The following is a 21,321-nucleotide window of genomic DNA, read 5'->3' as shown; positions in this document are numbered from 1 at the left end:
TCTGACCTTTCACTTTGTTAACAATCTCCCCTCTCAGATTTAAAATGATACATTGTTCTTAACTTCTTTATCATAATTATGATATAACAGTCTGTATCACCATCCCTCTGTGTTAAGGAGACAGTGGTCAATGAGGATTAAGATAAGCCCTGTCCAGGGAACATACAGGAGTTAGCAGTCACTTGGGAATGGGTGTTTATTCCCTGATTTAATTCCCATTTTTGACCACTCCATTTCACTAAATGTCTTTACTTTGAATTCAGAGTCATCTGGTTTGATCTGATAAAAATGAGCACTGGTGGGGGCTCATGAGTAATAGATCTGAATAGCTTATTACCTCTAATAGTACCATGGACCTAGGTGTGGCTTATTCTGTTCTCATGATTCCCAGTCTAGTGCTCTTTTGACTTCTGAGCGACTATGTGAGCTGTGGATTTTCCTTCCTGTCCTAAAGGATGTTAAAGTATCTATCAATGGATAGGTGGATTGGCTTGGATAGTATGACTACCTATGTTCCTTCATTCAGGTCGTCACCTGAAATTCACTGCCTGGAAACAGCCACAGGATTTCCCAGCCCCCTATCTCTCACTAGATAAAGTTACCAGAAATTCAAGCAACCCCATAGTTGAGGTTGACTATAGGTTCCAAGTTCCTAGGCCACGAAACCCCAACCATCTGAGTAGCGAGGCTGTCCATCCCAGAGCACAAAAGGGTGTAATTAGAGGAGACACCACAATAAATATTTGTCAGAGCCTTAATTGTGCCGTGTATGATAATATATGATGTTCCCGTCACCTGAAATACTACTCTGACATTTCCCACTAATTAGCTAAAATAAATTTCAGAAAGGGAGACAGTCTTGTAATGAAGGACAGAAGCAATTACACGCTCCCCGGGATGCCTGCAAACTTTAAATCCCGGTACACTGTATATCACTTTTTATACCTGCCTTTCCCAGGGACAGACCAGGGAGGCCCTCCACACTTGCCTGCTTTCCACAAAGTTCCTTTGTTACACAGAACTTAATGGACCCCAACTTGAGGGCACAGGAGCAGGAAGCCTGCTGTCCGACGGAGATGCAACCGGTCACCCAAACCACATTATCCATTTAACCAGATTTGGTCTCCTTTGTGTCACCACCTTATGCAAAAAAAATGTCAAGTGACACCCCCCGCACCCCACCCCACCCCCACCCCTTATTGCCTACTCATGAAATACCAGAAATTATCAGAATTAGAAGAAGCCTTATGTCGGAACACAGAATTATTTGCATCATGAGGCACACACCACAGATATTATTACAACCATTTAATAAATCACTGGATACATTTTTCTGTTTTCCGTATATGAGGATTGTCTCCCTAGCCAGACTAGGAGCTCCCGGAAGGTAGAGCCTGAGTCTTTACTTCTGTCTCATCCCATCCCTGGCAGAATCAAGAAGAGGGCTCTCTGCTAGGCTTGGAAGTTCAGGATAGAGCCTCAGAACTCAACAGGAGAATGAAGACTAATCTGTTAGACTCCATCAAGCTAGATGGCCCCTGCCAGCCCACCCTCCCCTCCCAAGCATTCCCAGGATCTCTACTTGGAGATGGAAGACATAGGGACTTTTGGTTCCTGAGCAGTACAGAGTGTGTGCACCTGCCATCATGGTTGTTCAGTGGAGAGAAGCTGGGCCATCCAAACCAAGCACATGGCAGCTGGGGTAGGCTGCCAGCTTCGTCCCCTTCCTTGCCCAGCCAAATGTGTCTTGTTTTCCTGGATGCGCTCCAGTCCCTGGACACTGACCTGTCTCTTCTGGTCCACAAAGCTCTTCTGCAGCCACTGCAGGCATTGCTCTGCTCCATCTAATGGACTAGCGACAGCCAAACCCTGCACAAAAACTGGAACTGGGAGGTGCAGAAGAAGCAAATTGGGAGGAGAGAGACCCAGAGCAAGGAGAGTCGGGGGGAAGGAAAGGCAAAGGGAGAAGGGACAGGGGGAGTCTTGCAGGGAGTCGGGATGGGGGACGAGGGGATGAGACAGGAAATGGAACGGTTTCTATAAACAAAAAACTGAGAGCAGCTTCACAAAGGAGCAACTTAAGGAAAAGTATGAAGAGAGGGGAAAAAATAAATAAGATTTCTTTTTTTCCATACGACATGATTCATTTGGATAGTTCCTACTCTAATTTTGATCAGAATAATTCAGTTCCATTCAACTAACATTTATCAAAGACCTGCTATGTGTCAGTCAGCTGAGAATACAAAGAAGAAAACCAAAACTGCCCCTGTCCTCCAGGGGCTTGCATTCCACTGGAGAATTTGAATCTCCTCTCCCATTGATGTAGTTAGGCCCTCCACACATAACCTTAGCAGGGAACTTTCATATTCGGTTTTGGGGTTTTGGGGTGGGATCAAAAAATGTCAATACCCAGCAGGCAGTTCTCTGGGAATGAATCTTTCCACTTTTTACTAGGCCGGTCCTCAGACCACAGACACAGCATCCACCATTAGGCCAACTCAAAGTGTTTCCAGCTTGGCAGAGCCTGACAGAGTTCATGCTTCACTGGCAAAGTCTTTGAGTATCACCCAGTATCACCCTGATGACTTCATGAAAGCACCAAAATTACCTTGGATTAATTTTGTGTGAGTGCGTGAGCGCATGTGTGTACGCGCGCGCGCGCGCGTGTGTGTGTGTGTGTGTGTGTGTGTGTGTGTGTGTGTGTGTTTATGCATGTATGTTGTACTTTTTATCTCTCCCTATAGAAGGCAAGCTCTTTGGAGGCAAGACTGTCTTGTGTTCATCTTTATACTCTCAAGGTCTAGGCCAGGGTCTGGCATATAATAGAAACTTAATAAATACTTCATGATGGATTAATAGAACAGAATAGCTTGGCCTCATATAGTGCTTTAAGGTTTATAAACTACTTCCTTAACAATGATCCTATATGTAGGCATTGGATGTTGGGGAACATCAGGTATGGAACTCCCAATATAGCAACTCCTTCCACAAATGCAGATTAATTTACAATCTCAGAGTCACCTATGGCACTAAGAGCTTAGATGACTTACCCAGGGTCACACAGTGAGTATGTATCAGAGACTGGACCTTAATTCCAGTTTTATTTGATGCCAAGGCCAGTCCTCTTTCCACTATGCAGAACTATCTCTTTTTAAGTATTATCCATTTTCCAGATAAAGAAATTGATATTCAGAGGGCGCAAATTATTCCTCCACGAGCGCACAGCTTAGAAAGTGTCCATGCTCAGATTCTAAACCAGATCTCCCTCTTCGAAGTCTAAAGGTTTTTCTACTATCCAACATTCTTTCTCAAAATGTATTGATTTCTTTTCTCTTTTTCATTCTCCAAGTCCCAGCCAATTGTTAGGGAATCAAAGCTGAGGCCATTCCCCATCAAAAAATAAGTCTGTTCAGCTTAGTGTAACTGGCACAAAATCCCAAGAAATCCTGTTGCCAATGTCAGAGTCAGACTAGAGCCTTCTCACCTGCCTCTGTTAATGGCAGCAGATGGCATGGGCATGTTCAATAAACCCTCCTTCCCTCCAAGGCTGGTGAGCCCTGAAACAGGCCCCCTCCTGGCCTGGCCAGTGTCACATAAAGGGACCAGGCTGTCCATCAGAAGAGAACCGCATCTGGGATCTACCCAGCAGGACTTCCGCAGGGGCTCATAAGCGGGAAACTAGGCCATTTATAACTCAGATTCACCACGGCACACATTTTATAGCCAGAAGCTATGGAATTGTAACAAGAAGCACTTCCAATCAGTTTCACCTTGGCTTTGGCACAAACCCCATGAAGAAAGCTGCCCTCAGAAATAACAGGAACCTTAGAAGCCTCAAATGTTAGGGCCAGAAACATCCTCTAAGATCACAGAGTTTAGAGTTGGACCATAGAGATGAATCTCTTCTTCTCTTCTCTCAGTCTCAGTTTCATCATCCGTAAAATGGAGATAATACTACTACTTTACAGCATTGTGTACAAGATTAAATGAGATCGTCTATGTAAAGGGCTTTGCAAACCTTAAAACACCATACAGGGGGCGGGGGGGGGCTCCTCAAAAGTCTTAGGGCCAGTTTAAGCCTCGATCGCTTAATAAAAGCTATGTAACTAACATAAATATTATTTTCATAGATGTTATAACTGCATAATGATTATTATAATTATTGTCTAATTCAACCCATTAGTTTCTTAGATAAGGAAACTGAGGCCCAAAGAGACTGTGCTTTGTCCCAAGATCACACAGACGATAAAAAGGAGAGCTGGGAACCAAACTCAGGACTCAGGTGAGACAGTGAAGTACAACTGAAAAGGTGTTGGATTCAGAGTGAGAGAACCCAGCTAAATTCAAACCCTAGTTTTGCCACTTACCAGCTGTGTGGCCTTGGGCAAGTCATTTTAACCTTACTGGTCCTCAATTTCCTAACATGCAAAACTAGAGGGTGATGTGGAATAGATGACCACTAAGGCCCTTTCCATTTCTAAATTTTGTATTCTGACTCCAAATTCAGCATTTTCTATCTCTTTCTCTTTCACATCATATTGCTTTTAACCTTATCTCTCCAAAAGAACCACTGTTTAATTTCCATGTTTATGCCCTCTTAACAATGTAGTTTGAGGTACCCTCTTCCCTATTTTTGATTGATTAATTGAAGTTAATTGGTTAAGTGACTTGCTCAGGATCACAGCTAGTAAATTTCTGAAGTCATATTTGAACTTAGGTCCTCCTGATTCCAGGGCCAGTGCTCTATCTACTACAGCCCACCTAGCTGCCCCTCCACCTAATTTTTGAGAAGATGGCTTTCATGAACAGTTGTGGCCAGAAATACTCATCGCTGGTGGCTGTCCCCTTTAGTAATTACGTTCTGCACACTTAGCTAGGCTGGTCCAAAGACAACAGACATACTGTCTGCCCCTAGACCCATGATCAAAGCTGCTGTGGCCCGGCTGTACCTCCCAGTGCATAAGTCCCCAGTCTCCAAATCCAAGCCCGGTGATTCTTCTCCTCCACCACCTGCCTCCTTATAGAAATGCCTCATTTTCCAAACTGAGAGAATGTTTCTTTTAAAAAAAAGATACGATTATGCATGAAACTAGGCATCAGAAACTATGTACAGGAATCTAATAAAATGGTCAAACATTCATAAGAGAATAAATTGTTCAGATACGAAGTCAATAATATCACGTGGAGTGAAACTAAACTCAGAAATAAATTACATTCACTGACAATGATGTTAACGGAATCGTCTCCCCTAAGGACCTACATTTCCATAACTTATTTGCTTATCATGGCTGCTACTTGCCAGTCATTCCAACAATCATTTGACACCATAAAACACCACATACCTCACTCAGAATATTTGGGACTTCCAAAGAACCATCTAGTACAAAGGCATTCCACAGGAGCTAATTTCTGGAGAACTGAAGCTGACTCCCTTAAGTATCAAAATTATTTCTAACTTTAACCACTTGAGATGAAAGTCTTTCCAGAATAAATCACACAAACCCTTGTCTTTCTAAGTAGAGGATACTGAATATAGCTTAACCATTCCTTGATAACAACAAAGACTTGTTCAATTGTGTCCAACTCTCCATGACCCTGATTGGGGTTTTCTTGGCAGAGATACTGGAGCGGTTTACCATTTACTCCTCCGACTTACTCTACAGATGAGGAAATTGAGGCAAACAGAGTTAAGTGACTTGTGCAGGGTCACACAACCAGATTTGAACTCAAAGAGATGAGTCTTCCTAACTGGAGGCCCAGCACTCTATGCACTATGGTGCACCTAGCTGTCCCTTCCCCACCCCAAAGTCATTGAAAGGTAAATGGGACAGTGGAAAGAGACCTAGATTTAGACACAAGTCTTCATTTTAAATCTCAGCTCTGCTGCTTATCAAGTGGACGAATCACTTCCTCTGATTTCTATTTTCTCATTTGTAAAACTGAGGAGGGATGGGGTCTCTAAGTGCTTTTACCATTATAAGTATCAGTTATTACACTGAGCCGTAAAACAGGGACACCTGTAGGGCCCTGTGTGGGGTTCATTGGACTATTCACTCCTACACTGAATTTCCCTAGGTGGTGATACTTCCAGAGCTTCTTTATATATTTTTATAGTACTTTTGTCTTCTCCTTCACTATCAAGCTATTAACTGTCACTTTCCGCTGCCCTCAATTTACCCACCAGTAACAGCCTCACTCTCTCTTAAGTTGTCCCAAGGTTGGAAAACAAACCTCTAAGCTAGCTAGAATCTTATGGAAAATTAGATTCCTTTAAGGATCTGAGGGCTCTCCAAAGAGCAAAGTACAGGGCAGCTAGGTCGTTCAGTGGATAGAGTGCCGGGCCTGGAATCAGGAAGACCTGAGCTCAAATCCAGTCTCAGACACTTACTGGCTGTGTGACCCTGGGCAAGTCACTTCACCCTGTTTTCCTCAGTTTCTTCATCTGTAAAGACAAACTGGAGAAGTAAATGGCAAACCATCCAGTCAGTATCTTTGGCAAGAAAACCCTAAATGGGGTCACAAGAGTAGAACACAACCAAACAACAACATAGGGACTTTATGATCTCAGATACCTCTTTTAAACCTTCTGGGACTCTCAGCTAACTCTGACCGTTGAGGTTACTAGAGAAGTATCCCCTGACTAAGTAGATTGTTACCACATTCGCTCCCAACTATTTTCTCAGTTGGAATAGGAAAAAAATGGAAAAAAAGAAAAAGCACATTTTCTTCAAGATCCTGGGCCAGCAGGGAGGAGTTGATTCTCAATGATCCATATCATGTGCCTGTGGTCTCTTCTGGGTCTTTAGCTGGATAATCACTAATGCTTAGTAGGCTCCCGGCCCAGCCCATCTTTGGCTGATAGACAACTGCCCACAGAAGACTTTTGATAACACCCAAAGTCAAACTCATTTAGGAAAGAAAATCTTCTGCCTAAAAACAAATGAACAAACTCCAGATAAGGTATTCTGAAGGCATAAATAGGCACATTTTGACTGAACCAAGATTTGGGGTTATCTGTACCATGTCCTACGCCTCTACCTACTCTGGACCCAGGTTTTGAAGGATCACAGAATCTCTCATGGGTGCTATGGGCTCATACAAAGAAAAATAGGAATCAAACATTTATTAAGCACCTACTGCGTGGCTCTATGCTAAGTATTGGGGATACAAAGAAAGGTAAAAAACAGTTCCCAATCTCAAGAATGTTCCCAGAAGAAATGGGAGGTTTTGGGGGGAGAAATTCCCAAAGGAAACTGGATAGAGCAAGGAGCCAGACATTACCAATACTGAGGAGCCCTCAAGATTGGGACTGATCTATGTGAACTCAGATCCACCCTTCTCAGCTACAGTTTACATTTTGTCCCCTAAGAACATAGAACACAGAACAGCAGAGCTAGGAGGAGTCTAGACTATAGAACACAGAACAATGGTGCCAGAAGGGGTCTTGGATATCAATATCACACCTAGTTTAACTCTTTCATTTTGCAGATGATAAAATTGAGAATCAGAAGCAAAGTGGCCTGCTGAAGATTATTCGTTCAGTTGTTTTTCAGTCATGTCTGGCTCTCTATGACCCCATTTGGCATTTTCTAAGCAAAGATACTGGAGTGATTTACCATTTCCTTCTCCAGTTCATTTTATGGGGGTGGGGGATGGGGGTGGGAACTGAGGCAAACAGGATTAAGTGACTTGCCTAGGGTCATACAGCTAAGTGTCTGAGGCTCCTTTTGAACTCAAGTCTTCCTCACTCCAGGCCAAGCACTCTATCTACTATGCCACCTAGCTGCACTGAAGATTACAGAGATAATAAATTTCAAGAATAGGGATTTAAATCTACATCTTCTGACTTTAAGTCTAATGTTCTTTCCATTACAATAATAGAGGACTGGACTGAACAGTCTCTAAGGGTAATTCCATCTTAGACATTCTAGCATTAGTCAATAGTCCAAAAAGTTGGATGTCGAACTTATTTTAAATGTTTTTTAAACCCACTACATGCCCGTGTGAACTGACTGAGTGCTACGTCTCTTCTCATCTCATGTTAGCCATCCCTTTAATCAAAAAAGAAAGTGAAGTGTTTACGCAGTTGAGGAAACTGAGATGCTCTCTTTCCCCTTTTATTGCACTGAAGAAAACAGATGTTGGAAACCCACCAGGAAGAATTTCACAAACTGGTGAAAATGGAGTTTTTCACAAGCTGGAACTTTTCTTGCCTCCCTCCGGCTTCCACCTGGCGTCATATAAGACAAGGGACATGAAAGAGGAGGAGAAGGTGGGGGGAGGGGATCAACTTTGAGCAATCCCAGACCTTTTTTTTTTTTTTTTTAACAAGGCACTGCTGGATAGATGATCTCTGTTTGAGGAGTACTGGTAGTTTTCTGAGCTGCCCCCCTTGTAAACCTCCCACAGAGACCCCAGGGATGAACACCTGGCCCTCTGGCTGAAACAGCTGCTTGGGCAGACCCCTAGCCCCTCCCAGGCACAAAGTGCACTCCAAGAATATTTGTCTTTACAAACTCAGATTCATAGAATGTCAAAGCTGGGAGCTTTAGAATCATAAAACAAAAAAAGTCAAAAGCTGAAAGGGGTCTTAAATCACAGAAGTCAAATAAAGTCAAAATAACAAGCATTTGAGGCAGCTAGGTTAGCTCAATGGTTAGAGAGCTAGGCCTGGAGTCAGGAAGAACTGAGTTTAAATCTAGCCTCAGACACGTATGAGCTGTGTGACCCTGGGAAAGTCACTTAATCTGTTTGCCTTAATCTACTGGAAAAGGAAATGGCAAACCACTCCAGTACCTTCGCCAAGAAAACCCCACGGACAGTGTGGTTCATGGGGTGAAGAAAAGTTGGACGTGGCTGAACAGCAGCAATGGTTGTTCAATTGCCAGGCTCTGCGCTAATCTCTGGGGCTACAAAGAAAGGGGAAAACCCAGCCCCTCCTCCCAAGGACCTCCCTGTGTAAGGAGGGAAAGAGGAAACCACGTGCAAACGCTACATACAAACGAGACAGAGCCGGAAGAAGCATTAACATTAAAAAGAACTGGGAAAGTCTTACATAAGGTGAGGGATAAAGGCAGCCAGGGAAGTCAGAAGGCAGAGGTTGGGAGGGACAGACGGAATTGGGAAATGGAGGCTCTGGTGAAAGGAACAAGGTCAGTCGGAGGGGAGTAAAATATAATTAGAATAGAAAGGTAGGAAGGGTCCAGGTTCTGAAGGGCTTTAAAAGTGAAATAGAAAACACAGAATGTCAGAGCTGGAAGGGACTTTGGAATCACAGAATGTCAGAGCTGGGAGGTGCCTTAGAATCATAGATCATAGAATGTCCTAACTAAGCTTTGGAGTCACAGAACAGGAAGGGACCTTAGAACATTAAACACAGACTGTCAGAGCAGGAAGGGGCCTTAGAACATAGAACATAGAATGTCCTAGCTGAGAGGAGCTTGGCGTCACAGAACGTAAAATGTCAGAGCTGGAAGGGGCCTTAGAATATAGAACACAGAATGTCAGAGCTGGAAGAGGCCTTGGAATCGTAAACCCACAGAATTCTTAGAAATTTTCCAGTCCAACTCATCTTTCTCCTCTCCCACCCCCAAACTAGTTTAAAGCAGGAGAAATGAAGTTCCTGAGAGAGAAAGGGCCCTGTCAAAATGACACAGATAGTTAACTGGTCATAGAGGATGAGACCCAAATCCCTCCCACCCCAAAAGAATCTAAAGGTCTTTTCAGTCCACCACACCACGCCTATCCCAACACGTTTCCCCAGGACTGTGTTCTATGACTCCATCCCATGCGCCACTCACTCCCATCCCCAGGCTTTGCGTCTATTCTGTCCTCTGTGCCTCTCTGCCTATTGACATCCTACCACTCTCTGAAGGCCCAGTTCAAGTGCCACTCCCCGCCATTTCAGGAAGCCTTCACAGACTATCCTTCCCCAAGCCGGAGGCCACCTCTCCCTCACATGTTTGCACAATGTGCTGTACTACTCTTAAGACATTCGGACACTAATAAGATAAGGCATAACCAAAGAAGGGTCACCAGGAGGGTGAGGGGACTGGAGATGTGCCATCCTAAAAGGATCTATTAAAAAGACCAAGGATGTTTAGCTTGGAGAAGAGCAGGGTCAGGAGGAACACAAGAGTATCTGAAGAGTTATCTGTTGTCAAGCATCTTGAAGGTCTGGGGCAGCTAAGTGACACAGCATGCTGGGCCTGGAGTCAGGAAGGCTCATCTTGTTGAGTTCAGATCCGGCTTCAGACACTTACTAGCTGTGTGACCCTGGGCAAGTCCCTTAAACCTGTTTGCCTCAGTTTCCTCATCTGTAAAATGAGCCGGAGAAGGAAATGGCAAATCACTCCAGTACCTTTGCCAAGAGAAGCCCCCCCACCCAAAAACAAACAAACCAGGGTCATGAGGAGTTGGATATGACTGAAACAACTCGACAACAACAATAACGCACGCCTTGAAGGCTGTCTTGGAGAAGAGCGCTCAGGCCTAGGGGGCAGAAATAGGAAGAGGCAGGGAAAGGCGGAGGGAGCTGCAAGATTTCTGAGCCATGTTAGGACAGACTTTGTAACAAAGAGTTGTCCCAAACCATAACGAGGAGTCTGCAGATTTCCTCACTGTTTCACTGGGAGGTGGGATGGGCTCCATATGTGTCCTCCTTCCCAACCCTGAGATCTCTCTATGTCGCCGTGACGCGTCCCTTGGTCTTTCAGGACCTTGATTTCTCCTACTTTAAACTAGGTTGGGGAGTGGGAGAAGGGAAGGATGGATTTGAGGGAAGAGTTGGGGAAGGTTTCCAGGAACCCTGGGGTTCTGTGATTCCAAGGCCCCTTTCACCCCTGATACTCTGTGCATTGTCTATCGGGACTCATGTAATATCATCTCTATGAGAATGCAATCTGCAGAGTGAAGATTCTCTTCTGAGGGCCAGGAGAAATCCTATTTATTTGGGGAACAGGCACAGTGCCACACACACACATGTACACGCACACACACACACACACACACACACACTCTCCTTTCTCTCATCCTTTCTCTCCGACTTAGCAGGAAGACTCCCAGGCCAGTCTCTGGACAGCAGAGCTACTTGGCCTTTACACAGGCCCAAGTATACAGACTCAGTCCACTCCTCTGGTACGGGGGATAATAAGCAATCGACATCAGGGTTGGGCTCGGGAGCAGACAGTCCTTGCCAAAGAAGAAGGGTGAGTAAAATAACCCCTTCGCCAGGCCTTTCCCTCACCCACCACCAGGACCAATGATGTCTAACCCCCAGACAAAGTGGGAGTTAGCTAGACTGCTTCAGGTCTAGAATCTGTGTGCTCCTGCCAAGCATACATGCACACACACACACACACACACACACACACACATATGCATACTCATGCTCCTCCTCTGACTGGCACATAGTAGGAGCTTAATAAATGCTTTTTAAAGTGTTGAAATGATTGTTTTCCACAAACAGCTGTGGCCAAAAACACCAATTCCCTGGTAGCCAACCTTGTATCAGAAAGGCTCTCCATACTTAGCCGGATGGGTCCTCAGACAAATATATGCATCCCTTTCATGTCTGGGCCTATACTCCTCAGCCTAATAGCTAGCATTTATGTAGTGCTTGAAGGCTTTGCAAAGCGCTTTACTTGTATTATCTCGCTTGATCCTCAAAACAACCCAGGTGGTAGGTGCTATTATGACCTCCATCATACAGATGAGGAAACTGAGGCCAACCAAGGCTAGATGGCTTGCCCAAGGTCACCCCGCTAGTATCTGAGACCAGAACTGAACTCTGGTCTCCTGACTCCAGGCCCAGAGCTCTATCCACCGTACCACATCATGCTACAGTTCAGCTCAGAGGACCCAAGTTCACCTCCAGGCCAAGGGGAGGCATCAGAGGAGAATCTCAGTAGAGGCCCCACACTGTAGGAAGTTAAATATTTGCTGGATGAATGAATGAATTTGGATCTCTGTATTTCCCTGGGCTTCACATGAAGAAGGCCCCCAGAACACCAAAGCTATTATCAGAATTAAATGAGATCACGTCTGTACAGAGCTTCCTAACTATAAAGCAGGATAGGACTGTGAGCTACTATTATCCCCCCTTCAACACCTACTAGACGGGTGCCCTGGGGCAAGTCTTTTTTTTTTCTTTTTCTTTTTTCTTTCTTTTTTTTGGGGGGGGGTGTCCAGCCAGACTTATGATTTCACCCATTGGGTGGAAACTCCCTCCACCCAGGCAGATTACTGACCCATACAGGTGGGCAGCCTAGGGAAGCTGGCCCTCTATCCACCTCCCCTCGCTATCTCTCTGGGCAAGGCATTTAGAGCTGGAAGGGACCTTGTAGAAGAGTTAGCCCTCATTTCCCAGGTGAGGAGGAGGCCCAGAGAGGTTAATGACTCAGCTAATTAGTAGGGAGATAGGGATCCAAATGCAAGTGTTCTTTTCTATTATGTCAAGTCACACCAATAACTCTGACCTTCCATTTTCCTTCTCTATAAGGAGACTTGAATCCTTCCCTCCACAGGAGGAAACAGGAATGTGCCTTACTGGCCAGCACTCTTAACCCAACACTGACTCCCCCAAGGAGGGAAGGAACTTCTTCGATGGTCCACAGGGTCATTTTAGGGAATTTTTTTTAAAAGCAAAATTATTATTGTGAGGAAAGTACCTTGTAAATCTTAAATCTTTATTAAAAATGCACATCACTATTGCGCTCACTGTTATCCATTGTTCTTATTAGAAAAGATGAATTTGTCCATTAGGACAAACCACATTGGCATCTCAATAGCTCCCCTAATCTCAGACAGAGACTCTGGACCACAGGTCTCCCCCCACCCCCATCCTTACTCCCCAAAATTATTTTCTATTACCCTTGTTAGTAATAAAATAAACATAGAACTGTTTATGGGCAATACAATGAAGAAAGGGAGATTCATGGGGCTGTCTGCACCAAAGTGTTTAATTCTAAAGTCTTCAGAGAGGTATTTTAACATTCCAGGGCTAGTTCTAATTATCGATCCCTGGACGCAGCAGGAAATTACCTCATCTGAGGCTTAAAGTTCTATTTATATGCCTAATAATACTATCATTGATTACTGTGACTGTTCTCTAATTATAAATCCATTATCCGGTCCCCTCCCCACCCCCCACACACATAATACACATACCAACACAAGCTGGAATAAAGTCAGGAGCTCTTGTAAAATAGTGTAGGAAAGGAGAATAAGACTTAAAGGCCTCTTATTTTATGTCCTTCCATCGAACCCCTAATCCACGCCCCATGACCTTATTCACTAGGGGCCCTAACCCAACCAAAGGGTCATTTTAGGGAATGTTTAGCAACATGTGAAGAACACAGACAAAATCTCAATTCTCTCTCCCTTGTTTTGAATTTCAACACAAAGGGATGGGACAGCTTCCCAGCTCTTTATCGATATCAGTGGTGGGGGTAGGAGAGGAAGGGGAAGGATAATAATAGGCTGGATAAAATCTCAGGGAAATGAAAAAGAACTATTTCTAGTGACCTGACATTCAATACTTTCCACAATGTGTTTCCCCTTCGCCCACCCTGGCTTTTCCTTCTTTTCTAGTTTATTTTACTTTCATTCTGAATTTAACAAACATTCAATAAAATCAGCAGAGAACAGAAAGAGAAACAGAGAGGGTGATACATGAAACAGCAAATTCCTCTTAGGTAAAGCTTAGTTTTCGTTTTAAGTATGTAATAAATTCAACATGTAACTTTCAAAGCTGCCTTGTCTGTGATTCCTTCTGGCCTTTCTTCTGTTCTTTTTTATAATCTCCCCTCTCTCTCTCTCATCTACCCTCACTATGGAAAAAGAAAAAGAAAACACTGGTAATAAATATGGATAGTCAAGAAAAACAAATTCCCACATTGGTCATGTCCATAATGGTGGTCTCTTTCTGCACCTTGAGTCTATCATCTCCTTGTTGGGAGGGGAGCAGCATACTTTATCATTGGTCCTTTGGAATCACAATTGATTATTTCATTCATCAGTTTAAGTCTTTCAAAGCTGTTTTGTTTACAGTATGTTGATTTATTATATAAATTGTTCACCTGATTCTGGTTTCTTCACTCTGCATTGTTGCAGAGTCGTTTTTCCATCATGTCTGACTCTCTGTGGCCCCACTTGGCATTTTCTCAGCAAAGATATTGGAGTGGTTTGCCATTTCCTTCTCCAGTTCATTTTACAGATGAGGAAACTGAGGCAAACAGAGTTAAGTGACTTGCCCAGACTCACACAGCTAGTAGTGTCTGAGGCCAGATTTGAACTCAGACAGATGAGGCTTCCTGGCTCTAGGCCACCTGGCTGCCCTTCACTCTGCAATAGCTCCTACAAACCTCAGGAATGAAAAGAGCTGGAATTTCACTATATCACACTTTATAGTTTATAAGATACTTTACATATGTTGCCCCGTTTGATTCCCCACTACTGCTCTTTAGAAAGAGGCAGCCTCGCAAAGCGATAGAAGGCCTTTCTCCTTGGACGTATGGGAACTGAATCACCCTGAGCAACGTCCTTAGCTTTTCCAGGTCCCCAGCTCCTCTCTACAACTATATATTGGAGAACCATGGCGGGTATGCATTGGTGGAGGGAGTTTCCTCAAAAGAGTTGAGTACTGGGAGTGTGGAGTTAACGGAAATGAGTTCAACTCCTGCCTCAGAAGCGTTAACTAGCTGTATGTCCCTGGACAAGTCACTTAAAGTCTCAGTGCCCCTAGCAAATATCTAGGGCTATAAAATACAGATGTGTTGGTAATCTGCTTCTTTGGATGGAGCTGCCCCATCTGGAGTTCTCTGAAATCAATAAAATCACAAGTCTGGACCAAAAATAAAAAAATAAAAATGAAGAAACTGAGGACGAAAGTGGAGAAAACCAAAATAAGTGACTTGTTCTAGGTCACATAGATAATAAATAATGGGGTTCAGACCCAAATCCACATTTCATACTCTTTCACATCCAGGACTCTCTTGTCCCCTATTCTGAGCTGCCCCAAATGAGATAATGATTCAAGTATGATACAGATAGATACCAGCTGTTATTACTATTGAAAGACTAAAACAAAGACGGTTGATTGCTGTATTGAGCAGCTAGGATCCTAGCTCTAGAGCTGAAAAAGACCTCAGAGGCCATCTAGCCTAATGCCTTCATTTTAGAGAGATGAGGAAAGGAAGGCCCTCGAGGAGATCCAGTAACTCGGTCACCCTTATAAGCATCAGATGCAGAATTTGAACCCAGGTCCTCCGACTCCAGAGTCATACTGTATTCTGTTGCCTTGACTTAGAGAGGTTACTTGGGGATAGGGCTGGTGTTCTTTATTTTCCCTTCTGTAAAATAAGGGGGTTAGATCTTAGGTCATCTCTAAGGTTCTTTCCAGCTCTGCAGCCTTTCTCCTACAATGTGTGGCCTAAGCAAAAGAAGAGTCTTTCTAATGTATTTGCTCAAGCATACATCCTACATTCTGGCCAAGGCCAGAAAAACCCAGTCCTTGAACTGAGGCAGACAGTGTCCTACCTTTCTGTCTTCTCAGGCTGTTTCCTCCCCAAAGCCCTCCCCCCAACCCCATCTCTATTTATTGCTATTTTATCCATCCTTTAAGATCCACAGGAAGTACTTTCTCCTATTTGAACCTTTCCATAATGCACTCTGCAAGCCCACTAGCATGCAAACACACACACACCCACACACACAAACACACACGCGCACTGGTTCCCTCTTTCCGCTATAATTCCCTAGCACCAGCTTTATAATAGAAGACCTGGGTTCAAATGCAAACTCTAATACTAACTACTGTTCCGTGTAGGACAAATCATTTCTCTCTAAGCTTCAGATTCCCCATCAGCATGTACCTATTGAGGTTTTTCATGCAAAAAGAGCACGAGAGGCTTCCTGCCTCCTGACAAAAAAATAAGAAACAGACTTAAAGAAAAGACAGAGGCATATGTTTTGTGGACATGGAAAATGCATAAATTTGTTTTACTTGACTGTATATATTGTTACAAGGGGTTTTTTTTTCTTCTTTCAATGGGAGATGAAGCAGAAAGGAATAAGGTAGATGTTTTTTCCTTGAAAAGATTTAATTTAATTTTTTTAAAGTAGTATGAGATACAGGTCAGCTAGGTAACGCAGAGCAGCAGCCTTAGTCAGGAGGACCTGAGTTCAAATCCGACCTCAGACACTTGACACTTACCAGCTGTGTGACCCTGAGAAAGTCACTTAACCCCATTGCCTTGCCAAAAAAAAAAATAAAGTAGTATGAGATAAATCAAGGAAAGGAATGATTGACAAAGAAGGTAGGTCAATCATGTAAACTACTTAAAAAAGGATTAGATTAGAAATTTCCCACTTACACTCTTATATCTTGCCTTGAGTTGTAGCTATCTGAATCCTGATCTTACCCACTTTCTAGACTGTGAGCTTCACAAGAGATCATGTCTGTCTCTGTTTCCTCCAGAACATGCCTTATTCAAAGTAAGTCTAAATAAATGTTTGTAGATATTAGTGAGAGAAGTTAAAAGTGGGGAAATGTGACTAGATTCTAGTTCAACTGGGGAAAAAAAACAACCTGAGATTTTTGCTGAATTGCAAACCCAGTGAGAGTCAGAAGCGGTCCACAATATCCAAAAAACTTTATACTTCAATATTTTGATTGACCTACAATCACATCAATGCAGGCACTCCTGCCATCGACCCTAACTTTCTCCGCCTGTGCTCCCAGAAACTCCCCACAGAAGATCTATCTCATTAGAGAGAAGCCCTTCTCTTTTGAGGTCTTTGAGCATGTTCTGCGCACCAGGGCAGCATTCACACTGTTTATCTCTTATTCCTCACTCTTACTGTACTTTAACTGGACCATCTTCTTTTCTGATCACACATTTCCTTAATAACATGTCTCACGCAAAAGTTATCATGAGTAACATGCCACAGCCCACATACTCATATCCAGTGAGCATCTCTCCATTTCTCTCTGGGTCACCTACAATTATGACTCTTTGGAGATTGTCCCTAGCCAGGCAGCATCACCAAGAGAATGCTAGCGCTCAAAAGATGGATATTTGTGTCAGAGAGCTTCTTGAGATCATTAAAAGTAATTCACACTTTTCTAAATCCAATCAAATCCATTCTTCTATTCCCATTCAATCTGGGGACCAGCTATCTGTCTAGGTGCAATGCCTGTCTAGGCATTGTTAGGCATTGTACTAATTCCGTGAGCTATTCATTCAAATGCATGTCAAAGTCTGGATGATTTATATATTCTCCACGTCCTTGTCTTTTCCGCTATGTGGCATAATAAATATCTAATCTCTTATGAGTGGCCATGAATTTTATTGAGGAGATCCCATAGAGTTCAGGGGTTTGATGCAAACACTACAATGTAATTCACCAAGAGAAGCATCTGAAGGACTTCCCAAACTGAATTGTATCTGTCTTCTATGTGGGATTATCTAGTTTACATGGGTCTCATAACAAGCTTTCCATAGGTTCTTCTTCCCCTTCTTCTGTTATTCCCCAAATTCTTACTCTATAAAGTTCCACAAATGAATATCTACTCTAAATTAGAGTGACTCTTGGCTACCATGTCTCTCTACCTGGCAAGACCAAGCATGTGGTTGTTGAAGTGGTTTCTGGGTTTTTTGGGTCTCCCCATTATGGTGATTGCTTTACGTCGTTTAAATTTCTCCAAGGAAATGATAACAGCTGACATTTATGTAATGCTTTAAGATTTACAGTGAACTTTGGACACGTCATCTCATCTAACTCTCACAACAGCTCTGAGTGGTACGATTAGCTCTGCCTTACAGAGGGAGAAACTGAAACTCAGAGAGTTTGCATATGGTAACATGGTTACTAGGTAGGTAGTGCATTGGATAGAGCACTGGGCTTGGAATCAGGAATATTCATCTTCATCAGTTCAAATCCAGCCTTGGACATTTACTAGCTGTGTGACCCTGGGCACAAGTCCCTTAACCTCGTGTGACTCAGTTTCCTCATCTGTAAAATGAGCTGGAGAAGGAAATGGCAAACCACTCTAGTATCTCTGCCAAGAAAAAACCCAGATGGGGTCACTGAGAGTAGGACATTACTGAAACAACTCAACTACAAGAGAAGCCGTGTTCAAGCTCAAACCTCTCTTGATTCCAGTTTGGTGTCCCTTCTACACTATCACACCGGCTCTCGGAATCAATGATCATCAGAGTCAGAGTTTTTTTTTTCTTTATCCATTTTCTATTTTTCAATATCAACAGTTTGTTTAAATAGGTCTAATTAGATCTATTGAGATTTCATACAGTGTCTTTTCACCTTTCTCCTTCCACTAGACTGGTGTTTATTTTGGCTGATTCAGGGGTGACTTAGACATCTGTAACCAATCATTTCATAGCCCATTAAGATACAGTCAATTTCATTTTTTGTTAGGTTGTTCAATACTCGCCGTGACTAGCACCTTCCGACTCTCTTCTTAAAGAAAACATTTATGATATGCAAGCAGAAGTCAAGTGAATAAAGAATCTATAGCAAAGTGTCACCACCAGACCCATGGAAGAAAGGCAGCATTAGCCACAGACAAGAACAGTTCTCATTAGGTTGCAACAGCTGCCCACTAAAGACCACTTTTAATGTCTACCACATGTGATACACAGGCCCATTATGGGGTCACACCCTATTAGTAGCTGCTTGGCCACACGTTCAACTCCCCTAAGGCTACAGACACAGCCCCTTCTACCAGATGGGTCAAGCCCAAGCCACCTTTCATGTTGGACCAATGAACCAATAGCTCCAGGGTCACACTCAGATGCAGCTTTCGAGCTCTTCCCATGTGACCCTGTAGCAAGGAGAAAGGCTGAAAAAAAAATAACTTTCATTGACAACTATATTAACATTGGATAAAAAGTGATGTTACAACTTTTAGAAGAACCAGAGTGGTATTACAATACAGAAACACAACAGGGGGTCCCACCCAGCCAGTAATAGAGACAACCCTTCAGTCAGTCAGCCAGTCAATGAGCATTTATTAAGAATCTTCAAAGAGAGAGGTATTGTGCACCATTATTGATGACCCTGCCCAATTCTAGCTTAGGAACAAGGTAAGAGCCTTGTTCTGCATGGTGAGGCTATCTGGAAAAGTTTAGCAAAACATATCATTTTGCAGGGAACATGGTCTGAACCACCTCTTCTATGGTGGCTGTTCAAGGCACCATGCAAATGATTTTCCTTGGGTTTGATTCTACTGGAGCAAAAATGACCAGTACTTACCAGGCAAGCTGGTGGGAGGAAGCTATTCACTCTGGAGATACTCCACATGCCTTCCAGGTACTGCTGAGCCTGGATGGTGACAGAGCTCAAGGCCCCACCGAGGCCTGTGGGAGCCACAGTGACTTGGACACTGGAGTTGGGAAAGCCACCAGAGGCTGGGGGCCATGCCAGAGCTTTTTTCCTCTCTGCTCCAGGGAAGGGAGAAGCCTGCTGCTTCCCCACTTGCCCTGAGGCCAAAGGCAAGTCTCCACCCAAAGAGCAATGGTTGGCCAGGTTCTGAGATGCCAAGCGGGCTAGGGCCCCAGGACCATGCGGGTGGTCGGGCTTCTCATAACAGGAAGACACCTGGACCATCTGGATGGCTTCTTGCTTAAGCTGGTTCAGGTGTGTGGCACACACATCACAGCGACTCTCTCCTTCCAACCGGTTCCTCTGGAGATACTCAGGCACTTGGAGTCTGTCAAGAATTAAAGCTGAAATTCTCGGGTCCTAGAGAGAAGAGAAAAGATAAAAAGACATCAGTCCTGATGAAGGCAGGAGAGGAAAGGACAGGGGAACAATTGGACCTGCCACTCACAGAGGCGCCTGCTCACACTCCTACAATCCACAGCTGGTTAACAAGCTACATGCATGTTTCATTTTTTAAGAACCCAGTATGAAAATAATTATCAGAGCTTAATAGCTGGACTTGGGGTGTCCTTGATAACTATCCGTTCACTTGTGTTCTTAATTAACTGTCCTTTGGAAACCACTAACAAGACTGTGTTGTCCACGCTCCCAGATAACCTAGGGTTCCAGTGAACCAGGGGAGAAGATGATACAACCAGCTCTTTGTTTGGAGCCTTGGTCCCTCCTGAGCGATCACAGAATTCTAGAACAGAAAGGGCCCTCTAAGGCAATCAAATACAACCCATACCTGAGCAAGAATCCCCCCCTGCAATATATCACAAAATGGTTGTCCAGTTTTTCTAACGATGGGGAAATCACTACCTCTTATTCTGGCCCCTTCCACTTCAAGATGGCTGTTGTTCCTAGCAAGTTTTTCCTCCTATCCAGCCAAGGTCTGCCTCTCTCCAGCTCCCAAACATTGCTCCTGATTCTGACTTTTTTCAAGCACAAATGGTCTTCAACATGACAGCCCTTCAAGTACTGGAAGACAGCAATTATTTCTCCCTTTGGTCTTTTATTCTCCACACTAAACATGCTCAGTTACTTTAATCAGTCCTCACAGAATCTTTGATCCTTCCCTCATCTTGGTCACACTCCTCCAGACCCCCTCCAATTCACCCATGTCCTTCCTAAAATGTTGATTCCAGAATGGAACCATCTGCAGCTGTGGTCTGACCAGGGCATAGAACCTCAAAGCCATCCTATTCCTTAGTAGAATAAATTCTACTAAATCTTAAGCCAGAAGGGAACTCGAAAGATTATCTAGTCCAAGAGTCCTTCATCTACGGCAGTTTGGTGAAGCCTATGGACTCCTTGCAATGTTTTAAAATAATTCATTTGTTCAACTGTTGAGTCATTTTTCAGTTGCATCCAACTCTTCCTGACCCCATTTGGAGTCTTCTTGGCAAAGACACTGGAGTGGTTCGCTATTTCCTTCTCCAGCTCACTTTACAGAGGAGGAAACTGAGGCAAACAGGGTTGAGTGACTTGCCCAAGATCACACAGCTTGTAAGTGTGTGAGGCCACATTTGAACTCAGATCTTTTTGACTGTAGGCCAGGTACTCTATCCACTGTGCCACCCAGTTGCACATATGTATGCGTATATGTGTGTACATATGTGTGTGTGTACAGATATATAGACATATGGATTATGGCTATATGATATATAGGTGTATGTATAAATGTGTGTATATACATATATATTTACATATATATGTATGTATATATTCCTCCTTAGCCCTTCTTAGCAGAAAAACCCAATTAGGTCCCTTGCTTTGCTACCGCCACATAATTGGTTGAACAAGAAACACATGGTATTCATATGGCCAAGTGCAATTTAACAACCACACCTATCAAACGACTTGCAATGCTCTCTG

General features: G+C 43.6%; 1 protein-coding gene across 1 annotated transcript in view; it reads right to left on the bottom strand.

Moving 5' to 3' along the window:
- Nucleotides 1-21,321, bottom strand: part of KIF26A (kinesin family member 26A) — a 169,110-nt gene that overhangs the window by 91,501 nt on the left and 56,288 nt on the right. The window contains exon 3 of the mRNA XM_036749690.1: nt 19,276-19,764. Coding sequence (XP_036605585.1) covers nt 19,276-19,764 — 489 coding nt within the window. The remainder of the gene's footprint in view (nt 1-19,275; nt 19,765-21,321) is intronic.

This window comes from Trichosurus vulpecula, chromosome 3 (assembly GCF_011100635.1).
Source record: "Trichosurus vulpecula isolate mTriVul1 chromosome 3, mTriVul1.pri, whole genome shotgun sequence".
NCBI lineage: Eukaryota > Metazoa > Chordata > Mammalia > Diprotodontia > Phalangeridae > Trichosurus > Trichosurus vulpecula.
This window is presented reverse-complemented; position numbering and strand designations above follow the sequence as displayed.